Source organism: Plectropomus leopardus, chromosome 17, assembly GCF_008729295.1.
Source record: "Plectropomus leopardus isolate mb chromosome 17, YSFRI_Pleo_2.0, whole genome shotgun sequence".
NCBI classification, from domain to species: domain Eukaryota; kingdom Metazoa; phylum Chordata; class Actinopteri; order Perciformes; family Serranidae; genus Plectropomus; species Plectropomus leopardus.
This window is the reverse complement of record NC_056479.1, coordinates 28,166,465-28,194,135: the sequence shown is the minus strand read 5'-3', so window position 1 is coordinate 28,194,135 and position 27,671 is coordinate 28,166,465. Positions and strand designations below refer to the sequence as shown.

The 27,671-nt window shown below is 39.9% G+C and overlaps 1 protein-coding gene across 3 annotated transcripts in view; it reads right to left on the bottom strand.

Annotated features, from left to right (window-relative positions):
- Positions 1-27,303, bottom strand: part of LOC121956177 (microtubule-associated serine/threonine-protein kinase 1-like) — a 59,845-nt gene extending 32,542 nt beyond the window's left edge. Inside the window, exons 1-2 of one of the 3 annotated variants that reach the window (XM_042504303.1) lie at positions 27,004-27,303; positions 14,883-14,914 (exon numbers count right to left, since the gene is read on the bottom strand). In XM_042504303.1, the coding sequence (XP_042360237.1) occupies positions 14,883-14,914; positions 27,004-27,042 (71 nt within the window). In that variant the 5' untranslated portion in view covers positions 27,043-27,303. Of the gene's footprint in view, positions 1-11,806; positions 11,920-14,882; positions 14,915-27,003 lie in introns of those variants that run through there. The other 2 variants (XM_042504304.1, XM_042504305.1) reach the window with 2 other exon arrangements.
- Between the last annotated feature and the right edge of the window lie 368 nt (positions 27,304-27,671).

Sequence of the window (27,671 nt, the reverse complement as noted above, 5' to 3'; positions counted from 1 at the left end):
TTTCTCTTTCAGCCGTGGTCACATGGGTTCACATGTGAGCAGTATGCATCAGCCTCCACACACACACACACACACACACACACACACACACACACACACACACACACACACACACACACCTTGGTTGACACTCAGTGTGTAGTGGCGTGAGCTGGCTGAGATGGGATCACCACGGTGAGCTGAAGATATGCAGAGACTCTGAGAGGCAGATGATGCTCTGCTTTACCTCCAGCATTACAGTGTTTCACATCTGGATGTTAATAATTCATCCTACAACTGAATTAATGACTGATCCCACAAGAAATTTTCCAACAAAAAAAAACACTAATACTTCTGATAAATAAAAATACAAACATTAATATTATTGATATTACACAATGAACCAGTTAAGAAAAAAAATCAAGGTCATGCTGCAGGCACGTGACTACAGAAAGGAAACCCCTCCCCCATCATCCGAAACACAATGCATTGCACATAATAAAAACAGAGGAAGGCATCATCTGAAGCTGAATTAACCCTTTATCACCTGGAGCTACATCAGTTTTCCTGTGCTGCATTCAGACGCCATTAACAAGTATTCAAACCTTTGAAATGTTAGCAGATTAGTTTGATTTCTTTTTGCAAAAATGTGCAAAAAGGCATCTGCAAAATGTCATTACGGGCCAAAAATTAGTAAAAGGTGACAAGAAAGGGATCCTAAAAATTAGTTTAAAAAAAGAGAGATTCATTAGAATATTATCAAAAAGTATGTAAAATCGAAAACTGTATTTATAATTACTTTGAGATGTATATATCTATCCTATATTTTTTTTATTATTAGCATAGTAGTTTATTATATTATATTAAATATATCATATATATTATTAGTATATATATTATAATATAATTAGATTTTTTTTATTTTTATCTTTTTTGTGCTAATTTTAAGTATTTGTGGTTTTTTTTTTTACTTTAAAAAAATCAAATATAAATATGACATTCAGTTTACAAACAAAGGCAGCACCATCTCATCTATATGTTTTCATTATTCTAACTGCACACAGGATGTCCGGATCAATCAGATCTATAAGTAGCCTGATGCATATTGATTACCGATAGGTTGGATTAAACGTGCAGGTTCAATAACTGCGGTTGTACCGTCTCACACTTTGTAAATTAAATCCTGACATTAACCCATAACCTTAAATCTTTTTTTTTCTCTGAAGCTGCAATAATCTAGTTCATACACACTCCCTGTCCTACAGCTGAGAACAATGATTACATCAATAACTCTGTGTGTGTGTGTGTGTGTGTGTGTGTGTGTGTGTGTGTGTGTGTGTGTGTCAGTGTGCAAGGGTCAACATACCTTCACTGGCTTTTATTACTTCAGTAAGTCTGAGAAAGGCTGAAACGTTTCTGAAATGTTTCTGCAAACCACAGATATGTCACATTTGCATGTTATTATGTAGTATATACTTTCAAACTCAACCTGCTTTGGAAGCACAGCTCCTGCAGGAAAAGCAGCAAAGTCACTGTTAAAAACAACCCTTTTGATGCCACTATTCTAGTAGGAAAAGCAGAAACCAGCCCCTAAAAAACACCCATGTTTGGAGGCTAAGAAGCTGCAAGGAAAACTGTGACAGGTTCCTGAAAAACACCCATATCTGGGGGCTGAAAAGCAGTTGAAAAAACAACCACAGGTTCCCAAAAAAACAACCTCTCTTGGATGGCAAAAAGCCGCAGGTAAAACAGTGATGGATCCCTAACAAACATTCACGTTTAGGGGCGAATAAGACGCAAGCCAAACAGCAACGGCTCACTTAAATACACCCACTTTAGGCGCCTAAAAGCTGCAGGAAACAGCAGAGGATACTCCCTATTTGGGGGCTGAAAAGTTAATGGAAAAAAAGTGACATGTCCTTAGAAAGCACCCGGGTTTGGTGCCACTGGAAAAAGAGCCATGGGTCCCAAAAAAATGGCCACATTTGGGAGCTAAAAGCTTCAAGAAAACAGCGATAGATCCCTATAAAACACATTTGGGGGCTAAAAAGCAGCTGGATAAAGAGCCACAGTTTGTTAAAAACCATTTCAGAAACGCTGATATGATCAAATTTGTGGTTTTCAAGAAATGTACAATGCAATCCTTTTCCTCTGGTAAGTGGACTGCCCTGTCCTTCCACTGATCCCACTGATCACATCAACTGGCAGGTTTCCATTTGAGATTTCTGCAAAAATTAAGCAACATTTTCAAAATGTTAATAAAACACAATTGCGAGATGACTGTGTTTCCATTAAGTGATGTTTTGCGACTTCTCCTCTCAGGATAAGATTCCAAAAAGCATGATGATGGATGTTCAAAACATTAGCAGCTTTATTTCTATTGTAGCCACCACACTAGCCGTCATTATTTCCAATCAAAGACCACATAGGTGAGCGATAACGGAAAGAAGAGCCCCTTATACGTGGGAGCGACCATGTATGAGGGATTTCTGGGAGCTGATAGCCCACGATTTCACGGAGGAATTGTCGATTCAAAACTTCCGGATGATCCACTCAACTTTTGAAGAGTTATGTGATGCAATAACAGCTCCTGTAGCTCCTGCTGCATCATGAGGGAGCCAGTTCCTACTGACAAACACACAGACATAGCATCATGTGACCGAGAAAAGCCAAAAAAAAAAGTGCTCCCACTGCAGTTTTGTGAAATATGGCTTTCTCAGATCACCTGAAATACCACCTCATGTGAGCGTAAAACTTAGCTAAAATGACATGTCTCCATTGAAAATTTCAATTTGCAAAATTTGAGGGTTAATGGAAAGCTGCCTATTGAGAGCACACGCATGTCTGTGTGCAAAGTTCAGCACAGCTTCACTGGCTTTCATTACTCCAGAAAGACAGAGAGAGGCTAAAACAAAGTCAAACCGAGCAGCAGAACTATTCTTGTTTAACAGATTCTCGGTGCTGCAGGAAATCAACGGAGGCTGGCTGTAAAACACGCAGCGCTCGGCCTTGAATTTCCCCCGGAAACGCAGTCAGAGTCCACTTCTGTGTAAAAACATGTAGACACTAAACTGCCACGTATTTATTTTACATATCCAGCAAGTATGCAGCTGCTGAGTCCAAAATTTCAGAGCAATCATGCCCGCTCTTGCTCGATGGTCATTCAAGATCAGGAGAGGGGAGGAGAGACGCGCTCCGCCGCACTCAGTAAATCTGGAGAGTACGTGCTGCTGCTGAGGGCCGGAGGTGTGGAGGATGAGGGAGGATGAGGGAGGATGAGGGAGGAGATGTGCGGAGAGATAGGGAGGTGTTTGCTGCTGTAATCATGACAGAAATGAGGGAAGCGAATGTTTAGGGAAACAGGGTGACTACAAATTTAGCAGGAAAGAAAATCAAGAATTAGAGCTGCAGGTTTAGAGCACGCTCAGTGGTGCTCATAACCCACAGAGGAGCAAGGTAAACATGACCCAGTTTTTTCCACCACTACTAACACACACACACACACACACACACACACACACACACACACACACACACACACACACACACACACACACACACACACTGCACAAACACCAAAGATGGCATAAACAGACTACATGGGGAAATATTGTTCACTGTGAGCAGACAACATGGGGGGGGGTTATGGAAGCAAATATGCGACAAAAATATTTGATGATTTTTTTTTTAACAGCCTCTAACCACGAGTGAATATATAAGGTATTTTACTTTTAAACTATGCATCTCAATGTCTTTTTTCTCAATTCACCTTTATGATATTCAAATATTAAATTTCTTGATTTGCAATATCAAAAGCTGGCATTTAATTTTTTTTCACAAATAAATAAGGTGCCTCTGCCTCTGTTCATAAAGTAAAAAAAAAAACATAAATAAATTAAAATAAAAAAGATATAGGTTCAGCATTAGGTAAAGGTATTAGGCAAATTTTAAAATTGAATTTTTAAAATTATAATATGAAATGTCTTTATTTGAAAAAAACAAAAAACAGTCAGGCTTAATTGCTTGTCTTGTCCAGGGTAGACCAGATGCTGCTTTTTGATTCCTTTTTCCCAGCTTGAATTTCTAGATCTAAATTTGACCAATCAAGACCAAATAATTAAATTCAGCTACATAGTTTTCAAAGTAATTTTAATGTCTCATATTGTTTCTATGAATTTAATTGGTCAGTATTGATTGCCTGTCCTGTTCTTAGCTTTTTTTCAACTCAAATTTTTAGATCTGAATTTGACCAGCCTGGATCTATTTTTAAATTTCTAGATTGACCTATTGAATTTTAGCAATCTGAATTTTTTTTTTTTGTTTTGCCAATGTCATTCGCAACATACATAATTTTTGATTGTTTTGGGTCTAAATTTGTAAACACTGAAAAAAAATACATTCACTTTTAGTTTTTTAAAAGTGCAAATTACAGGTAAATTCCAATAAAAAGAATTAAATACATGGTTTTCAAAGTAAAATATTTCAATGCCATGAATTCAGTGGTGTTTAAAGTACAATATAAAGTATTCAGCGTTTACTTCCATAGCAAGTATGGCTCTAACAAAGCCAGACAAACAGGAGCCTTCATCCTCTGCATGTTCATACTCCTCCCTCTACTTAACAGCAGGGGCACCATTAATATTGATCAAACTGAACCGCCCATTCATACGAAACCACTCAGATGGAGCCGTGATGCACAAAGTCAAACAGAAAGCAGATCTGAGGCGAGGAGGAGGGATCAGGGCAAACACAGAGGCAGAAACAAAAAAGAAAGTGATGCTAGAAGCAAGAAGAGCACTTCAAAGAGGAGAAGGAGGGAGGCGGAGAGGGAGGAAAAACTGCTGATGAGGAGTCGGGGAAGCCTGGTGTGTTTACCTCCACAGCATGAGGGGTGCAGGGAATGAATGGGAGCTAGAAATGATAGTGGTGAATAAATCAGTGATGTGCTGGCGGGGAAGATGAAAGGGGCTCTTCAGGGAAAAAAGGAAGGAGGAAGCAGAAAGAAATAAATATCACATATTCAGCGCTTTAATTGTAATTTTTTGTTTGTTTTTTGATGCAGCTTTTCTTTGACTGTATATTTGTCCGTAAAGTTTTATAACAGCATGAAAAGACTTGAGCACTTTATTACAGGAAGAAAAAAACAGAGGAGATTTTATTTGGCATCTCTGGGGGGGTCACATGACCGCTTGTTGCTATGCAGTGTGCCGGGAGGCTTCTGACAACGCCGAGTGTGGACCACAGCGAGGGAGAGGAGAAGAAAGAGGAAAACGGCTCGTTATAGGAGTCACTCAAGTTCAGTGTTGGAGGGTGGAGGGGGAGCGAGGGGGCGACACGAAATACATGATCTCTACTTTTGATTTATTGGGATCCTTATAAGTTGATGCAGATACTTCAGCCCCTTCTGAGGTCCAAATGTAAACAAGACAAAATAACAACAAGACGCTGAACCTCATGCAAGAAACAATATACACATTTTTAGTGCCCAGTGATTTTTGGGATTAACCAAATTTTATTATTTTTTTAACTTAAGCTCTGCTCTTAAGTAAAAGAAACCAGAGCTGGCATGTATATATGTATATATATACTTATTACTTCTACTCTACTACACTTCAGAGGGAAATAGTATACTTTTACTGTACTACTATTATTAGATAACTACTTTACAAAAATTAAGATTTTTGTGCATTTTTATATACATGTATTTTTTTTATTTAATGTAATTGTTTAAGTCATTTTTCAAGTAAAAAAACATGCACGGTTCAAGCTTCTCAAATATATAGGTTTTTTTTTTGTTTTTTTACCTTGATAACAGTGGCAGATTTAGCATTCAAACTTTTACTTTACTTGAGTATTTTAATTTCAAGTCATTTTTTACTTCTACTTCATTACACTTCAGAGGGAAATATTATACTTTTTACTTCACTACTACGATGAGATAATTACTTTACCAATTGAAATGTTTGTGCACAAACCACATAAAAGTGCATTTTCTATAATTGTATAAGTTATTTCTCATGCAAAAAACACTGCATGGTGTATTGGTATATATATGTATACATTTTTTTTTTCATGCAAATTCTTTTTTGCATGGTTCCAGTCTCTCAAATATACAGTTGTTTTTTTTTTTTACCTTGATAACAGAGGCAGATTTAGCATTCAAACTTTTACTTAATTGATTAAGCAAATATTAAAAAATATCGTTCCAGCTCTAGTACTATGGTACGATACCAGAGTGATGTATTTAGTATGTATTGATTCCTATCAGCCCGTCCTATGAGAGTCTTTGAGTGAGTAAACGTAACAATATGGTCCAGCAGGTCACATGATCAGCAGTAAAAGGCCACAACAGAAGCCAAAGTGGTCACTGTGACGGCCCTGAGGCGCAGCACTGTCCTCCCACCGCTCCGTCACATCTCCACCCGACTGCACCGAGCAGTGTGTTAAATGTCAAAATCATCGCCCGGCCTAAAACACAATGTCCAGGAGAGAAGTCCAACAGACACAGTCGGCCTTTTTTTCACCTCTCTTCCCAAACATCCCTGACAACACTTCAGTCGGGATTAAAGGCTCTATTTTCCTTTTGTTGTTTTTTTTTCCTGTAATAGGCCAAAATAAAATCTTGTGTTTCAGTGTCGGGAGCTACTCCACAGCTGACAGTAGCAATATCTCTCAAGCAGGGGTAAATTTAGGGCTGTTGAGAAGGCTGTGTCCTCAAAAGTGTTTTCCTGTAAGAGATGCCCTGAGAGGGAGGATCAAACAGAATAAGAGTCCCATTACTCTGAGAGGGGGGAAAAAAAAACAAAAAAAGACACAGCGCTTTACCGAGAGATAATGGGAGGTGTAGCACCTACAGTGTGAGCCTGTGTGTATTGCGAGCGCCTGCGGCGGAAAGCTGCAGCACTTTGAGGCTCTACAGGGTGACTCAGGTGTCTCCGCCTCTCGCTGACCTCCTTCACTTTGCATGTAATCGGTTAAGTGAAGTGTAATATGTGATTTAGTTACAGAGGAGGAGTGTTTGTAAGTGATGGTGTGTGTTGGTGTGTTGAGAGGATATACTTTGTGTGTGTGTGTGTGTGTGTGTGTGTGTGTGTGTGAGAGAGAGAGAGAGAGAGAGAGAGAGAGAGCTGTGTGACTCTGAGGTGTCTGTCTGCCCCACAGCACAGTGCACCTGAGCCAAAACACCTGAGGGTCTCACACACACACACACACACAAAATATATTCTCTCCAGTTATTAAGTCCCTAAGTTTTCCTTTAACATCCAACTAGCGGGGAAATATGGCTTTAAAATAATATTGCGATATTTTAAGGCTTTATTGCGATAAACAATATATATCTTGATATTTTTGTCCTTTAAACAAATTTTAACTACTAAAATACAAAATTACTGAATGAACTGCAGTTATAATACCGTTCAATAAAATAGCTACTGTCATATAATAAAGTTGAATACACTACTGTTATAATAACATTTAATAAAATATGGTTATAAGGATGTTAACACATTGAGTGCCATTGACGTATATATACATCAAAGTGTGTTTTCGGCGGCTGGCACAAGGGGGCACTCTCATGCTCCCTCTGTGTAATTTTGGGGCTGCTGGGATTCATAGTTGTAGTACAAAAGATGGTAGATCGAAACATGAAGTGGAGTAGCCGGGATCAGAGAGTAGAGTGATTGGTACGGAGGTGATTCGAAACTACAGCAACAAAGCTACATCAATTCAATATCGGCATAAAATGCCCCCCAAAAAACGGAGAGGGTCAAGTGGCCAGTTTCACCAGGGGACGCTGGAAGAAACTCTTTTGACTTTTTTGAGCCAATTATTGAAATCTGGATCTAAAATAAAGACCGGTTTGCAACTGCATGGCTAATTTCTCACATCAGATGTTTTCAGAAACAAATTTTGGTGAACTTTTTCATAATATATTAGAAATCTTTAAAATAAGCCTTGTTGGTCTAGTTTAATATCTGGGAGTAGACAGCCCATTGGCCTCAAAGTGGCCCCTGTGGACACGAACCATAAAACAGCAGATATTACTGGAGTTGCAATGAATATCACTATACTCTTACTGTGGTTGCAACAACAGACCAGTGTTACTGTTATTAATGACCTGCTGTTAGTCATAGCAGTTACTGGATGTAACTTTAATTGTATTAACCGCCAGGAGAGGAAGAGGAAGTGAGACACCTGGACGTGGCGAGAGATGTGACCAGACGATCGTAAATGGTCATAAACTGCAGAACCACAGAGACAAGTTGCTTTTTTCATTGCAGCAAGAAAAAAATCCATACCATCACAGCCCGAGCTGTTTTTTAATGCCATCACTTACACCTGTGCCTTTCCTACTTTGACAAACATAAACTGCTGCTGTGACAAAGGTCTACTGATATTCTGCTAAGCTCTCTAACTACGTATGTCAGTCTATCATTCTCATCCAACACATAATAAAGTTTATCACGATAAGAACTAATGAAGTTCAGCTCACCCAGTTGATTTTGGATTCTGTCTCTTGCTGTCTTTTCCCGACTGATTCTTTTAAAAACACATCTCTTGTACAAGATTTGCATCTCGGTGGTTGTTTACGCTTGGATTTAGCGATGTCCACTAGTGATGGGATCACACAGGACGCTGTTAATAGGTATTAACGGGGCCACTCTCACCACAGCTGCACGCACACCGGATTCAGCATGTGGAGAAACAAAGCTTGACAGAGCTGCCTCGCCTGGTTACGGCTGCAGAGCGATGATCTGACAATAGCTGTTCAGGGGTCAATTAGTGAACACACACAAACACACACACACACAAGTACAAATGTGCACACATAAATCAGGAAAAACTTGCATGAGCACAACCTCATCATTAAATGAGGTTAGGACTGAATCTTTCTACACTTGACATGAATAAGACAAAGAAAGAATGAATGGAAGGAAAAAACAGAAAGAATAGAGAGCGAAGGAGAGGCGGTCAAAGCTCGTGTGTGCGTGTCTTGAATGCTCACGTAACCTTAGTGAGCTGGTCCCTAATGGAGGAGCACACACAGATATCACCCCCGGGCCCTGCGCTCCCTCTCAGCCTCCTTTCACCTCTTGCACAACTGTCTTTTCCACCTCCTTCACTTTCATTATCCTAATCACGGCAGTGGAATGTAACTAAGTACTTTTACTAAGTACTGCACTTCAGTATAAATTTGAGGCACAAGTACTTTTACCTGCGTATTTTCTATCATGTCTTTTTATACTTTTACTCCACTACATGTCAAAGGGAAATACTGGGCTTTTTACCTTCACTACATTTATCTTAACACTTTAGTTACTTACAAGAATTTTGCATTAAAAAAACATAAGAAGAGTTTATATTGTATATTATGTTGCTATAAATTACCAAACAGTTTATACAAGTACAGTTGAAATGGTTAGTTGATCAATCAGTCAGCTGACAGAAAATTAATTGCCAATTATTTTTATAAACATTCAATTATTTATCTATTTCTTTTAAAATAATTTTAAGTTTTAAGGGGGCTTTTTTATAATTTTTAGTTTTATTTTACATATTTTGTGTGTGTGTGTTTTTATAATTTTGAGTTTCAGGGTGTTTTTTTCTATTGTTTTTAAATTATGTTGAGTTTTTTAGTTGTTTTTTATGTGTTTTTTAATCAGTTTTGAGTGTAATTTTTTTACATATATATGTTTTTGTATTTTTACAGTTTTTTTTCTCCAAAATTTTGAGTTTTTCAGGTGTTTTTTTCTGCATTTATTTTTTAATACTTTAAGTACTTTTACCTAAATATACCTGCTCACTCTTATATAAAATGATCAATACAAGGCTTTAAGCTGTAACAGAGTATTTTTAAAGTGTGATATTAGTACTTTTACTCTTGTAAAGGATCTGAATACTTCTTCCACCACAGCTTCATCACGCATTCACTTGTTCGTTTCTTTTTCCCAGCTGTGACTTTGGTTCTTAACCTTTCAGAAAATAGAGAGAAATATGTCTTAGACTTTAGATATAACACACAGCGCTCCCCGTACCCTGAACCCCACATTTGCAAGATTATTAAAAATGATTCCTCCTGGGTTTGAGCGCTGCTGTGGCAGGCATGAAAAAGACGTCACAATATTTCCATCTGTCTGCCTGTGTGTCTGGGCTCAGGTGTGAGGTAGTGAGAGTCTCTGCTGTAATAGAAGTCGGTTTAATCCCTAATCAGCAGGGGAGAATGAAGTCACTCCGAGAGACTCAGCACGACATCAACTACTGTCGCTGCCTAAAGAAAACCCCCGGCGCTTTAATGTCACCTCAGATTTTCAGGCTGGTGACATCAGTGTGATTAAAAGTATCATAAGCACAAAGGAGAATAACGCTTACATAATTTTTTTAAGAAATGTGATGATAAACTTATCTATGTGCAAAGCAAGGATTCGAGGTCTTGCACAAGAAAGCTTGCCTGAAATAACCACCAGATCAACCAGCTACAGAAAAACATCTCTCCCCATTAGTGAATCAGACCCCAGGAAAAATCCATCTAAACATGTCGTTCTGTCTGACTCATGTTGGTTTGATTGACCACTTCAGGCGGTGAATCAGTCTACCTGCAGGTCTGCTGGAAATGTCACTACGATGAGTCATTTTTCAATAACTTCATGTTACATTCACATCATATTCAACAAAGCCAGGACCAGAGCTAAAGACTTAAGTATAGATCTCAATCTCAACATTTTGACTAAGCCTCAATTTAAAACATTTATATGTTGCTCTGTTTAGTTCTACAACATACTCACGGGTCATTTTTATCATTTTGGTGTTAAAATGCAAGAACCATTGCTGTGTAAACCACGCTTAAAAGCCTACAGCCAAGCTAGCAGCTCTGTGACGCTGTACTCAGACACAACTGAAATTGCAGCTTAATGCCAACGTGCTAATGTGCTAACATGCTGATGATACGGTTATACTGCAGGCTCCAAAGAAAGCCACTCAGCCTTGAAGCCAGTTTATCCCAGTAGCCACTAGCCTCGCCAAATGTCCCGCCCACAGCACTATCTAAGTGGTTAGGGTCTGTACACACGCCATGTTTTTGTGCTCTTAAATCCATTGTTTTCAAAGTAGACTCATGGAAGGCGTGCTCAAAAACGAGAGTGACGCCATCGCCATGAGCAAGCGTGCCTATGCGGTATTGCAGCTGATGGATGAGAGGAGCAGCAGCTGCAGAGGTGAGTGAAAGCAAACTTTTAGACCCAGCGCAATCAATGGTTAACTTTTATTTTCACTCCACCTGATGCACTGCTGCTTACTCTTTGAGTGTGAGGTGAATAACCAAAAAGTATATTCCAATAGTGTTCCTAATAAACAGCACAGCTCCAAAAATAGAAAATCAGCAGATAATTTAATCGTGGCGGGCCACCATGAATAAATGAATGCGTGGGTAATGCATATCCTGCATGCATATCGCAAATAAAATACTATGATTGCATATCGTGAAAATATTTCACAAGTTTTCACCTTCCAACCACAGCTGGGACTTCATAAACTGATCTCTCTACAAGCTGTCAGACGTCTGGTGTTACAGTCACAGTATTCTGTAATCTACTAAAAATCACTCTCAACATGCAAACTCAGCAGAACAGAGCAGACATCTAAAACCAAGTTAGACACAAAAGCAAAGAGTGACCTCACACACGAGTCAGTGTCAGAACAAGCCTCTTTGTTAAGAATCTCGCAGAGAGAAAACTGAGGGAAAGAATAAGATGTAGAGAGAATGAGTGAAATAGAAAGCCACTACTACCACACTTCACATCAAAGAAACCAAACCCTCCGTCTCTCGCTGTACCTTTTAGTGCGTCGGAACATGCTGCTCGGTATCTAGGCGTAGCTCGGAGCAACAGGAACAACAGCAACAGCTGAAGAAAGCCGTCAAAAAGCAGCAGGTCTCTGCAAAAATGTCATTGCAATGCAACGCATACTTTTAGCTCCGAAAGCGTCTGAAGTGCACTGGAGTCTGGGCAAGTATGGGCAAGAAGCAAAGGAGAGAGCTACAGAGAGGGAGGGATGGAGGGAGGGTGGGTGTGTTTTTTAGAGAGGAATAACAAAAGGCAGCAGGGGATTGTGGGTCGTTTTCTCAAGGCTAAGGTGCCATGGTACAGAGTGTAATTTTGTGACTGTTTTCCTTTTTTTCTGTGCACTGATGGGGAGTTAAAAGCTTTTCACTGCAGGCGATGGACACCATGAATGAAGACGTAGAAAGTAGAGAAAGGTTAACTCATCTCAGCAAAGTGAAGACATGACTGAGGGACACGGTGGACAGTTACATAACTGTACAACAGATGCTGAAAAGAGTCCAACATTAAAAAAACATAACTGATGACAAAGTATGTCAAACACAGAAACTTTGAATCAGTGACCCCCCCAAACCATTTTCTAATTCACAGTAAAAATAAAATGATTCCCACTGGGAATTGTTTTTGTACTAAAATCCTAAAAACGTATTAAAATTCTAGAAATGTCCTAAAATCTGAGAAATGTCAGAAAATTCTAAAAATATGCTGCAATCCAAAGACAAAATCCGAGAAATGTCCTAACATCCTAAAATCTTAGAAACATCCTAAAAACGTCTTGAAATCCAAGAAATGTCCTATAATCTGAGAATGTCATAACATCCTGGAACTAACCAAAAATCCAAGAAATTTACCTTAAAATCCTAAAAACCTCCTAAAATCCAAGAAATTTCTTAAAATCCTAGAAATGTCCTAAAATCCTAAAAACATACTTAAATCCGAGAAACAACCTTAAAATCCTAAAAACCTCCTAAAATCCTAAAAATGTCCTAAAATCCAAGAAATGTCCCAACATTCTAAAAACATGCTTTAATCCAAGAAACATCCTAAAATCCCAGAAACGTCTTAAAATCCTACAAACATGCATGTGGCCCCTGGTCCTCTGTCATTCTGCAGAAGTGGCCCTTGAGCAAAGCAGGTTGAGTGTCCTCGCTCTGGATGGTTGTTCACCCATGAATGGACTCAGACTGAAAGTGAAGCTGAGCTCATCTATAATGCATGTTGGATTGATAGTTCGCAGGGAGACACACTGAGTCCAAATGGAAAGTGTCTCCGGAGAGAGGGGCATGATGGTAAAAATGGGAAGTATTGGTGGAAAGTGAAGGACAACAGTGAGACGGAGAGGAGAACACAAACATGAGCTGGTCTGCAGCTTCATTTCATGTTTGATTACCCATGATGACTCGGGACGAGGGGGCAGTGGAGCAGCTGAGGGAAGATGGATGGGGCAGGGGAATGGGAGAGGGGTGGAGAGAGGCAGTGGGCTGTGACCACTAACACACACACACACACACACACACACACAGATCTACTCTCACTCCATGGAGCAAAGAGATAATAATAAAACCTTTAAAAGCCTTATTAACATGCTATTGGTCTTATTTAATACTCTCATCATAATAATACACCCGGGATGAAAGAAGCAGCCAGTCGCCTGACGACAGTGTATGTTTCTACAAACCACAAATACATCTCTATGTTTCATACGTATTACATCAACATTTCTAAAGTTATGGGGTATTACTGCATTCATGTGATGTCAAAAGGTTTCTGAGTTGGGAAGTCGTTCTTCTGACTTTGTTGTGTTTGTGTGCTTTGAGGTCATAAAGTGGGAAGCTGCAAAGAAGATGGGCTGCATTTTAATGCTAAGCGCGTTAAACAAGATAGCTGTTTCCAGTTTATCTATATTTTTATACATCATTTTATATACATATATTCTATATATTCTATTACATTTTTATATGTTTTTATATTTAATCTGGTCACTCTACATGGACAGCAGTTAACATTATCATATTATGCTTTACATGTGATCAAGAAATGATATTTTATAAAAAAAAAAAAAAAGTCTCTCACCACTGACCAAACATTAAGTTTTGCCCACCATGTTTATGCATTTATTATGTCAAGTCTGCAACTCGTGTTATAAAATAATTGTTATCTATGTTGGCATACTCCCCTGGCATGCTTTAGAGATTAAAGTTAACTAAAGGTACTATAAGTTTTACCATCAGTTGTTGACACTATTACTGTGCTTTTAGCCATTTCTGCTGCCCTGAAACATGCAAACGTCACAACTCGGCAGCTTGGGTATCATCAAAATTTCCCAATTTCCAATAACAGCTTTGGAGGGCCGTTCATGTGCTCATAACTCGTAAATATGGGAAATACGATACTATTACTATATATATATGTATATATAACACACACACTTTTAGGACATTTTCTTGTTTTGGTTTGCTTGGGTATCAAGGGGTTAATTTGTTTTGTTGAGGGTAATTTAGCTGCACTGTATGTTTTACTGAACATGTGTGATTTACTGTGTCATTATTTTGCGTGTGGGTTTTTTCTTTACTGTATTTCGATCACTGCGTGTCCGGTTTTGTAGTTCATTTTAGCCGAGGGTTGGCAAAAGCTGACTGCTAATATTCTGATAAACTGACACACTCTATGTGTGAAAGAGAGAGCGAGAAAAGCAAGTGAAGAAGTGGAAATGAGAGCGGAATATAGAAACAGATTAATAACGGAGAAAAAGGGAGAGAAGAGGGGCGATAAAGAGGGAGTCTCTGAGCCACTGCTTGTCTTTCAGCACCATGGACAGCCTCCAGAGCTCCCGGCTGGTTTTAATCAGACTCCAACAGACTCCCAGCATCCCTCCAGCCGACCTCCTCCTCATTCACAAAAGGACCACACTCTCCACACCACAAGCACCACTGAAGCATCCTCACAGCTTTTCAAAACACTGCATACACACCACGCTCAGCAGCTCCTCCTGGTGTGATTGTTTTTCTGGAGTGGAGCTGGTGTCTCCCCAGAGAGGAGGGAGGAGGGGTGAACAAAGGTAACACTCACCTGCTGTTTTTGCGAGGCAGTGGCAAATCCTTCTGAAAGAAAGACAAAGAAAGAGAAAAAAGAGAGATCAGGTACAGAAACTTCAAATATTCACATGAAGAATAAAGAAAAACATGTAATTTATTCCCCTTTACAAGTAAATTGGTCTTTATGTTTATGTGTGAAATTCCCTTTAAAGTCCACGTGAGCCTTTTGAAGCATCTTCCTTCTAAAATTTGTGACCCAGGCGCCAGAATAAATGTTGTAATTTCTGAAAATGACTCATACATTACATTAACCCTTTGAAACCTGGAGCGACATCACTTTCATTGTGCTGTTTTCAGACGTCTTTCACGAGTATTTAAACCTCTGAACTCTGAGCAGATTGGTTTGATTTCTTTTAAAAACACTGGGAAAAAAAGGCAATGAGCAATAACAAATATTCAACAAACTTAACAGATTTAGAGGACTTTTTTTAAAAAAGCTAGGGAAAAATGTTAGGGAAAACTTATGTTATAATTATATAATTTAATTATATATATTATTGTATATTTAAAATTAGGTAATTTTCTTGGACTTTTTTCACTAATTTCTTGCTGATTTCTTTTTTTTTTTTAATAAATTTTTTGAGTAAGTTCTTTTGTTGCTCATTGGCTTCTTCACAAGTTTTTGAAAGAAATTAAGCCAATGTACTCAGGTTTTAAAGGGTTAATACGTTATTATGTAGTGAAGAGGTTGAAACTTTACACTTCTATACATTTTGACAATGCTGTGGATAACATGTAGTTAAGTTTAGGCACAAAATCTACATGTTTAGGGCTCAGAGAAGATCATGTTTTGGTGGCAAAATAAAAGCCACAAACACTCACGATCTCTCTGCAAAAAACACCTGTTTTTGTCTCACTATCCTGTCAAGAAATGCAGCAATATTTCAGTAAAAACAGCTCCTTTTGGTGTAACTATCATGGAAACGCACTGATGGGATGCTGAAAACACAAACATTTATTGGCTAAAAGCTGCTGGAGTTATAGATCATGGTCAGTTTTATTTATATAAATGCCTAATTTGTTAGTAAAGTAATTAAGAAAATGTGGAATATCCTCATAACATAAACATTAGATATGTTTCAAGAGTTTTTTATTTTGTCGTCTGGTGAAAATTGCATCCCCACGTTCAGTTTATTATGAAACTATATTATATTTTGTGTGACATGATGAGGTTTTATTTAACTGTGTTTACACTGCTGCTCTGTAACAGCAGCACTGACTGTCAGGTCCTGTTAGCACAGTTAACCCTCCTCATCAGCGGAGGCCTTTCCTGAAGCCTCTCGCTCTTGTAAGTCATCCTCCTCTCGGCTCTGACGGCTCAGGGTCAATTAGCCTGATCAATGAAGGACAAAGTGAAGAGGGATCAATAGGTTGAATATTCAGTTGACCTTGTAAGGAGGGATTTGTATCTGTTAACACGCAAACCCTCGAGACACGCTGTGGAAACCAGTGTAGCTTGTGACTGACTTATGAAGGAGGCGAGATTATTATTTTCTACTCTTCTTATCGGCGGAGTGTTTTTCTCTATTGTGGCGCCTCGGCTCTCTCCTCCGGAGGTAATTGTTATCTGTGACATAGACTTAACCTTACGGATGGTGACTGACAACAAAAACACCTTGTTGGTCCTTGTGATATATTGAGCTTTCAGAAGGCCACACTTTTATACAGTGATACTCAACTCATCCGAGGGCCAAATCTGGCCCCCTATAGGATGCCGGGTGGCCCCCAACCACTTTCTAAGTCACAATAAAAATAAAGTGATTCACACTGGGAATTATTTTTATACTTTTAGTATACATAAGGTGGCAAAGTGAATAAAACAGCATCAAAATAGAGCTTGTTTATCAAAAAAATGTGCCAGTGGAGGATCCCCCACACTCCCGACAAAGGTCCTAGCTAAGACCCTAATGTCCTAAAATCTAAGATATGTCCTAAAATCCTAAAAATGTCATAAAATGCTAAAAACATCCTAAAATACTCAACACATCCTTCAATCCTAGAAATTTTCTACAATCCCGAAAAAGTGCTAAAATCCTAGAAACATCCAAAAATCCTATAAATGTCCTAAAATCCAAGAAAAGCCCATAAATCCTAGAAACATCCTAAGATCATAGAAAGGTCCTAAAGTCCAAGAAATGTCCTTAAATCTTATAAATGTTATGAAATCCTAGAAGCATCCTCAAAACATGCATTGGGCTGCTACAACTGTCTCCTGGCCTCCTGACATTATGTCTGCTTACATATTTTTTTCTTCGGTAGAAATCATACATACACACACACACACACACACACACACACACTCACACAGTCTCTTTCTGAAGGTTAACATAATAATTGCATTGACTGCGGTTGGAAGGCGGTCGATGCAACGCTAACAGCACGTTAACGACATTACACTGCGTGTGACAGGAGAAGGTGTGAGGCGGCTAATGCATTAATTGCATCTGCTGCGATATACTGTGGCTCACATCTGAGACACTCAAGCACCCACACACACACACACACACACACACACACACACACAGAGCTGAAGGCCAAGCTGAAGGGTGAGGCTGTGGGCATGAAAGCATGATCCCTCTCAGCCTCTACTCCACCCTTGTTTACACCCTCCCTCCCTCCCTCTCTGTATCTCAGCATGCAGGTTTTGTAAAGAGCCAGGCTGTGCTGGCATGAGATCTGGCTCCGCTCACACTGTTTTCGGTCGATGCAGAGAGTGTCTGCTGCTGCTGCTTGGTGTACTCTGTCCATCTGGACTCAGGAGATTAGCCCTGGCTCAAAATCGGTGGCAGGAATAAACAGGCTGACTGGTTTGTAAACAAACACACATGCAAATACATCATGTACATACAGTCGATCTGATTATTACCTCGTTAGTGGATTACCAGCTGGGTAACTTTTCCACAGCCCAAGAACCCCAGGGGCCTCTAAAACCCTGGGTTTAACAGGAAGTACTAACCCAGCCACACCCCGCCAAGTTGCTGTTGTTACACCTGTCAAGCAGAGGCGAATTTTCCACAAATATTCATACTATACTTCTAAAACAATCCATTTCAGATAGCAGGTAGACAAATGCAGCTTCTCTATCAAATTCGGAGACTGTAGTTTCTAAACTGACAGCTATCACTGGCAGATTTTTTTAGCTGTTCCTACTTAGCAACAAAAGCTAACAATACATACATGTGTTGGTTGAAAACATTATCTCTGAATGACTTTTTCATGTTTCCGGCTAATTTGGTTTAAAACTAGGTATACCGCCACACGGTTGTATGCCTCCACGCACCAGTCAAGTTGCACTTACAGTTTACATCTATGTGTTTGAGAGCATGGATGCTTCACACCGAGAGGATCTATACAATCAGCACAGTTTCGAGGCGGTTCTTGTGGTCACCGTGGTTACATTTAAGTTTCCTCAAGTCAGAAAGTAATAAAGACAAGAAGATAACAGAAAAGACAAAAACAGTTTGCAAATATTGCAAACCACACAAACTGTACAACTAACATGATGCAGCATGAGAGCCGGCATCATGGTGAGGCGCTTCGGTCAGCCCCCTCTCCACACATTCCTCCTTAACGATCACTACACGGCCAAACCACACTGACAAGGTGCAACCCTGCTCGCCAAAACGAGTACAAGAGCCAAAGAGAGAGCCCAACTTATCACACACGAATGGGAAATGTTTTAAACTAAGTCTCACCCAACAGTAAGTTAAATTTAGTCTTAACATGTTGCAGAAAGACAATAAACAGATTAAATCAAGAGAAAGGTAAAGAAAAACCTTTTATTTCTCCCTATCAGTCTCTCCATACTTTTGTCAAACACTTAAAAATACAACCTGAGCCTGTCAGTGCGAAAAACAAGCACTTTTTGAGTATTTAGGCATACATTTTGTATGTCTTCAGGAGAAACTGGCTGTTTAAAAAAACAGCTCTGCATATAAAGTCAATTTAAAACTAAGTACGAAAAAAATCTAAACGCATTAAGCCTGTTGGTGGAACAGAGCAGACGGCTATACCTCTTTTGTATCTGAATCCAGAGCCGTGAACATCTGCTCACTGTCTGTCTGATGCCCCTCTGTGGGGCTCTTTAATGTTCAGGCATGTCTAGACAATAAAAAGAACCAGTTGGCACATTAAACAAAGTGCAGCCGTCCACTGGTGCCTGAAATAATGAACAGGCGCCGTCAATATGATGCCCCTGTCTTCCACTCCTCACATTTTGTCCTTCTTTGCTTCAAGGTTGCACAGAGTAAACAAGAAAATGCAGGATTGTTAAGTGAGAGTCAAAACTGCGCAGTGAACTGTACATTATATCCCTGTGCAACAGCGGCTCATTATTAAATCCTCAGGTGACATGGCCTTTATTAACCCAGTAAAAATTCCATTAAAACACTCCTCTGTCACCCCATTTACTTCTTATAATTCCTAGTACTCAGTGTCACATTGTGTCTCCCTGCATTCACCCTCATAACCCTCAGTTCCACTTTAATTTGTAAAAAGGTGGCAGAGACAACTCATTTCCAAGTTCCAATCTAGACTTTGTCAACGGTCATTGTGCCAGGAGACAAGCACACCACGCTGCCTCTGAATCTGCCTTTGTGACTCACAGCCTCCACGTTTCCGCAAGTAAAGAGTATATAATATATCCTTCAAGGAAATATCATCCTCTAACCACATACAGATCCTACAACAGCGATACTCAACTAACGGCCCGCGGGCCAAATCTGGCCCCCAACAGAATAGCGGATGGCCCCAAAATTCACACTGGGTATTGTTTTTGTATTTTAAGTGTACATAAGGTACCAGAATGCATAAAAAGTGCCAGTGGAGGATCGCTCGCAACTCCCGACAGAGGTCCTATCTAAGACCCCAATGACCTAAAATTCTAAAATCATCCTAATATCTAAGAAAAATGTCCTGAAATCCTAGAAATACCCTAAAACATCCTAAAATCCTATATATGTCCTGAAATCCTGGAGATGTCCAAAAATCCAAGAAATGTCCTAAAGTCTTGGAAATGACCCAAAATCTTCAAAATGTCCTAAAAAACTAGAAACACCTTAAAATCCTAGAGATGTCCTACAATCCTAGAAATTACCTTAAAACCTAGAATTGTCGTAACATCCTAGTGATGTCCTATGAACCTATAAAAATTTCCTGAAATCCAATAAAATTCCTATAATCCTAAAAACATCCTAAAATCCTATACATTTTCTACAATCCTGGAAAAGTCCTAAAATTCTCAAAATGTCCTTAAATCCTAGACATGTCCAAACATCCAAGAAACATCTTTAAATCCTTGAAATGCCCTAAAATCCTTGAAACCTGTTTGGGGCTGCTGTGACTGGCTCCTGACGTTCTATTATTTTGCACAAGTGGCCCCGAAACAAAGCCATTTGAGTGTCCCTGGTCTAGGACATCCTCTGAAGCCTGGTTTCTCTGTGACTTGGTCCTCCTGTGGTGTAATTAGTGTCAGAATGCCAGCGCGTTTTGCTCATCGCATGGTCGCATCTCCCACGTCACCACATGTAAAAAGACAGTTTAAAAAAAAAAAAAAAACATCGTCTGACGTGCGGCGCTCTCTGAGTGCCATTAATGGAGTCTGGCGGTGGTGGAGAGTGACTGACAACAGATGGGAGGCTCTGTCACAAACAGGACATGCCCAACGATCACAGATTAGCAAACAACACAATGCCACACTATTTGCTCTCGTCTCTGACAGGAACGGCTGCTCTTTTTTTTAATCGGGGTTTAGCCTCGTCCTCTGGGGGGGGGGGAGATGAGGTTTGAGCATCTCAACGATTGTCTGATCCTCTTTAGTCCCGGGCGATCACACTGACAGGACTGTATAGAGTCTTCTCTCACTTGTGCCGCTGTCTCGTAATGTTTCTGCTTTATCTGTGAGCATTTTGCCCAAAGATTTGCGTTAGCTGATACAGATTCATGTTGGGCTTTTTAGTATCTAACCTGCAGATGTCCTATTTCTGTCAAAGCATGTTCACTCTGACAAATAACCTCAGTAATGGTTCAGCTGTAGCACTCATACTATGTACGTTTGTGTGTGTTTTTTTATAGCCGCCTCATGTTTTGAGTCACCATCAATGCATCATTTGTTGATGTGCTCAACCTCAGGCAACAATAGTTGTAAGGGACGTTGAAATTCAAGTTATTTTTTTCTTAACATTATCTACAAACATTTCTCTTGTTTTCTTGAACCAGTGGACAGATGTGAGTTTAGCCATTAAAAATGGCGTGAACATTAATCTGAAGTGCTTGTTTCTCAGCCTTTCAGCAACATGAAGACAGCTAGTGTGCTACACTGTGAGTCAATCAACTATCCCTCCATCCATCTATCCATTCACACACAAGAATAAATACTGGCATTGTACGTTTCTGCAAAACACAGATGTTACATCTTACACTGAAACTTAACATTTCTTTCAACAATGCTGTGTTATTAGGTGTCATTAGGTTTAGACATAAAAAAAAACACTTGGATAGGGTTGTATTTTTGCTTGAAAACAACCATTTTTGTGGAACTATCCCAACTGGAAACAACTAAAAACAACAACTTTTTTTCTTTTTTGAGGGAACAACCCTGGCCGGTAAAATGCCACAATGTTGGTAAAAAAAAAAAAAAAAAAAAAAGCTTTTCATGGCACTATCCCGACTGAAAACACCACAATGTCGGTAAAAAAAAAACAAAAGCTTTTCATGGCACTATCCGGCAGGAAACACGGCAATGTCCCGGTCAAAAACAACCGTTTTTCAGAGTACAATCTCGGCTGGAAATGCAATAATATCAGTAAAAGACCAACAGCTTTTCATAGCACTACCCCAACTGGAAACGCAGTCATGTCTCAAGCAATGTTTGGGGGAACAATCCCAGCTGGAAACACCACAATGTTGGTTTAAAACCAAAAGCTTTTGATGGCACTATCCTGGCTGGAAATGCAGCAATGTCTCTGTAAAATACAACCGCTTTTTGTGGCACTATCCCAGAAGGAAACGCAATGATGTCTTTGAAGAAGGCGTCTGCTTTTTGTGTCGCTAACCTGCCTGAAAACACAGCCATGTCTTGATAAAAATAACTGCTTTTCGGGGTGAAATCCTGGCTGAAAACGCTGTAATGTCAGTAAAAAATACATAAGCTTTTCACAGCACTATCCTGGCAGAAAACGCAGCAATGTCTTAGTACAAAACAACAAATTTGGGGGAAACAATCTTAGCTGGAAATGCCACAATGTTGGTTAAAGTCCAACACTGTGGAATTTCATGGCTAGAAAAGGGACATCTGGGTAAAAATCAACCACTTATTGTTGTGCTATGTGGCAGGAAAAAAAAACATCCACTTTTCAGGGAAAAATCCGGGCTGTAAATGCAACGGTATCAGTAAAAAAACAACAGTTTTTTGTGGCACTACAGAAGTACGCAGCAATAACTTGCTAAAAAACACAGGGATGTCTTGTTTGTTAGTGTTGACCAGCGCTCTGCAGCTTGGCAGACGTCTCACCTGGTTGTCATGCCATCAATCATCCCCTCCACCACCCACAGAGTCGTCTCAGACACTACATCGATTTAGAAACCTACAATTTATGAAACATACAAATTTAACATACCCATGGTTTTACATTTATTCAGTCAGCCATTCAAAAAGCCAAATATGTCGATGTGGATAATAAACCATAATTGACACGTAAAGTCCAGTGACTTCTGTCTCTTGGTGCACGTTTCTCTGCTATTTTTTAGAGCCCATAAAGGGTCCTTTTGCTGTTGTGTCCTTCAAGTCATCTTGCCTGGGCTAAAGGACTAAAACAGCCCCAGTAATAATGAAATGGCTTTAGTTGAGCTGCGTGCCTATAAAGCACACTGCTGCTCTGTCGGGACGAGCCAATCATTCTGTGGACACACTGCAAAAGAAAAATGGTGGGGAGCGGGCCGGGAGACGAACAATGAGGATCAATCAAGGATTGTCCCGCTGCCAAGAGACAGTGACCCGACCAGTCATCATCGGGAGTAGAGACGGACTAACTGAAGTGGTCTGACAGATGGAAAAGGCGGACGGGCTGATGGATGTCATGGTCTGGTGCTCAGTATTTCTGTGCAGTCATTTATTTCATGTCTAATATGTGAGCGTCAGGAGGAAAATGGTAAAAAAAAAAAAGCTTAAATGCTGCGTGAAAGTTTGTTTTTTGCGTACTAATTCAATCAAAACTGTACCTACAAAAATAAATTCAGGTTTTTTACAGCAGCACATTAGTGTATTCCAGAGAGTGAATATTGGTCCTGAATGGATGATAATCTGAGTACCGAAATCTTTGTCAGTGGGCACTAAAAATAGTTCATAATATCGCTTCAGTCCTATCAATCACACAAACAGTCAACCAGCTAGAGGGCCGACGCTGTTAGCCTTCGATTAGGCCTTTATTTCATTTAACATTTTTAATGTCACTCCATACGTTTTTTCATGGTTTAACTTGAATAATGAGAACTACAGATTTCTGAGTTCGTGGTCATAGCCGCAATCAGTCACTAGAACAAAATGTTGGGATTGTACATTTCTGCAAAACACAGATACATTACATTTGTACGTTTCATATGTATCATATCAAATTTTGATGATATGACACAATGTAGTGACATAATACATGAGCTGCCTTTGTCATCTGGAGGTGGAGGGGATGGTGGATGGCGTGACAACAAGTTACAGAGCACTCTTCAAGACATTCAGGACCAGTAAACAACAAAAATGGTTGTTTTTTTAGCGACCCATTGCTTTTTTGCCACTAATAGCTATTGCTGTATTTTCTGCTGGGATTGTGCAACGAAAATTGGATGTTTTTTAGGAGACTCTGCTGTGTTTCCATCGGGGATAGTGCAATAAAATGTTGCTTTTTTCCTGAGACATCGCTTAATTTCCTGCAAGGAAAGTGCCACTAAAGACTGTTGTTGACATTGCTGCTTTTACATCATGGAAAGTGTGTTTTTTGGGTTGTTTTTTTTCCTTTTTTAAGATTTTTCTGTGTTTTGTACCTTTACTTTTCATACTTGAAATACATTTACCTGATTACTTCCACTTAAGTAACATTTTTTAATCCAGGAATTGTACTTCTAACAGTTTCTTCACAGTGTGGTATCAGTACTTTTCATTAAGTAAAAGAACAAAATACTTCCATAAATTTCTATAAACTAAATATTCTTCTGCAGCAATTTCATGCAAACCTAACAAAATAATTATCTTTTATAAATATTTGCTTTGTATGGTACTCAGACGAGCACAAATATGTGCCAGTGAGCTAAATGCAGTGTCACCGACTGCAGCAGGCGAAAAAAAAAAAAAAAATTATTTCAGGTTAGTCATGCTGAAGCAGTGCATCATGGGTGTGACCCTTGACCTCCACTGCGGGGGGGTGGGGTGTGTCACCATATGGTGCTGAGAGAATGACGGTGTGTGTGTGTGTTTGAGAGAGAGAGAGAGTGACGGTTGGGATGATGAGACCCAGGGGAGCAACGAGGGAGCTCAATAGGACACGCAAAGGCACATTAACACACAGTTTTATACACACATATGTATCTATACATATTATGCGTACAGGTATAAAACTCCATGTAGATAAGATAAATGCATACATTCCCCACACACACACTGTAAATCATTCTGCTGGCCTGCCTATATCTATAAAATGCCAGTGACTTTGTGAGTCTGACTCTATGATGATTAATTCCCTCGCAGCTCCTGTCATACATCACAGCGGCAGAGCAGTGAGCTGAGCGGTGGGGATGATGAGACATGAAACCATCAGCACACCTCGCTACTAATCCTCCGCTGATTCCTTTATACCCTCTCTCTCTCTCTTCGCAGTAATAGGGGTCAATTTACCTCTGAGCCGCTCGGAGCTGCGGCTCAATTCGTCTTTTTCCTCCCCCCGAATATAGCCACCATATTTAAGAAAATATATGCACTTGCATGCACACACGTGCCCTGCAGGAGGCAGCTCTCCACCCGGCCTGCAGGATGCTCATCCCCGCTCAGTTCACTTGACTGACTCACACAAAGATGGAGGGGGGGTGTATGACCCGTGGTTAAGCAGGCTGCTTCATAATGGATGAGCGCAGTCATTTGAACACGTCATACCAGTATGCATGAGTGACGATTCATTACCAGCATTACAGACTGTAGAGCCTATTAAGAGCTTAACTAAATAAAAATGATCCTACAGTGAGCTCAGAGAACGTCAACGCTACAAGTCTGAATATCACACGTATGTGATATTTACTCATCTGAAAAAAATGAGGTTAGTTTGCTGAAAAACGCTCGTCACCTGAGAAACACTGTGTGACCCGTTAGAAACACACTGTAAGAGTACTGCTCGGTTTGTGTCGGTGCTTAAAGCATCATGATTGTGTTCTCTTACACTAATACTGTAATTAGAGCTGAAACAATTGACCCTTCATTAAGCCCCGCCCCTTTAAGATGGTCCGCCAAGCTGCCGGAGCTAGCGTGGAGCTCATAATAGGCAGGTTTCCATTAACCCTCAGATTGTGCAAATGGAAACACATCAATTACAGAAAAAAAACCAAAAACATTTAGCACAAAAAATTCAAACAGCCATATTTTGCAAAACTGCAATGAAAACACTATTTTGGCTTTTCTAGGCCACATGAGGCTATGGCTATATGCATGTCTGTAGGAACTGGCTCCCTCATGATGCAGCAGGAGCTACAAGAGGTTTTATTGCGTCACATAACTCCTCAAAAGTTGAGCGGATCATCCGGAAGTTTTGATCCGGAATTTCTCTGTGAAATCGTGGATTATCACCTCCAATAAATTCCTTATACATGGCGGCTCCCAAGAATAAGGGGCTCGCTTTACACCATTATGGCTCCATAACACGCCTACATGACCTTGGATTGGAAATAATGACACCTAGTGTGGTGGCTGCAATAGAAATAAATCTGCTAATGTTTTGACCATCCATCGCCATGGTTACCGGGACGTTATTGCCAGAGGAGAAGTCACATAACATCACTCAGTGGAAATGCAGTCATCACACAATTATGTTTTAGCAACATTTCGAAAACATCGCTTAAGTTTTACACAAATCTGTAATGGAAACCTGCCGACTGTAACTCACTATATCCTCTGAAGAAATCGTGTCTGATTTGGGGAAGGATGAAAAAGCAGTTTCACAGAGAAGCACAGAGAAGTGTCTACAATATGAAGTTGGAGGATATATTCAGGATGTCAGACTGTCTCAGCAGCAAACCAAATTATGAAAAGCTATTTGATGACATCATCTCTGGCTCTGGAAAAGTTGGATGTTTTACAGATCAAAGAACTATCTGAATATTCATGAAAATACTAAGTTAATGTTTGCAAAATGTATTTACGTAAGACTGGACAATATATCATTTTTTTATTATATGAAACCACATGCTATCTATTATAATTTTGAATCTTATTATCATAAGTGTCTAATATTGCTTTTAACAGCTGTCATTATTTCCACTTTTCTGATTATTATTTGCAAAAAGATATCTGTGTAAATATCTTATGAGAGGACCAAAACTCAACCCTATACAATCACAATATAAATATGGAGGTATATAGTCAAAAATATTGTGAAATTTGATCTTTTCCATATCACATCGCTCTATTTTTAATAATTTTTTATGTTCGATTTTCACTATTTCTGGATATTTTACAGATCTGAGAACTATCTATCTACATATTCAAGAAAATAATCAACAGATTATTTATGCTGTATCAGCACAAAGCAATATTATTTATAGAAAGCTGGTCAGACATTAATTTTAGTACAGGAGCAAAAAAATACCATAATATAAGGTAAAGGAATAATATTGTCACTGAGGAGATACACATTCATTTAATTTGGTACCATAATATCTCTATGATCTTAAAGCTATAAAAAATCCAAACTGTAAATCACAGTAACTTGTCATTTAAGAAGCACGTTTTTGTGATTATGATATGGTATCTGGCTGTGTGGCCTCGCTGGAAACAATGGGAGGGATTTTTTTAGAGACACATCAGAAGGTGATGATGTCCAGCCTGTTGTGCGGTCAAACCAACTCACCTGCAGCCTCCGGCGCCGGATTATCCCCGAGTCATCCATGGTGCAATGAAGGGCGGCGGGGCTCCTGGCGGGGGTTTCCCCTCACTAAAGCAATCTCTTGACCCCCTCTCTAATCAGTGGTTTTGACCCGGCGGGGCTGCGGCATCCAGCGGCGCTTCAGTTCACACCCGACCTGCGCAGCAGCAGCGTCCTGGCGCACTCAGAGCCAAAAAAGGCGCACGCAAGTGTCACGTCGAAGAAGCCCCAAAAAACACACAAATGCCAAACAGTCCCATTCTGTGTGTTTACAAATGTCTCTTCAAAAGCAGAGGCAGTGCTTCTCTCTGAGCCCTACTTCTGACCCGAGTCTCAGGGCTGCTGCCAGTCATGCTGCTGTCTCTGCGGTCTGCGCTCCCTCCCGGAGCATCCTTGACATTTTGCCAGAGGTTTGTGCGCTTTGACGCTGTCCAGAGGCCCGAGCGATCTCTGCAAACACAATGCACACAAAAAAAGGATCAGCCACTTTGTTCCACAAGATCTCCAGAAGAAACGTGAGCCCCTTCCCACATTTGGCCACAAAGGACAACGTGTTCAGAGCTCAAAAACAACCAGGCGGTGATTTCACACACTGCTGCACCGGACAGTTGAGCAGCGCTGCTCCGAGACGCGCTTCATCCTTGAACCCCTCG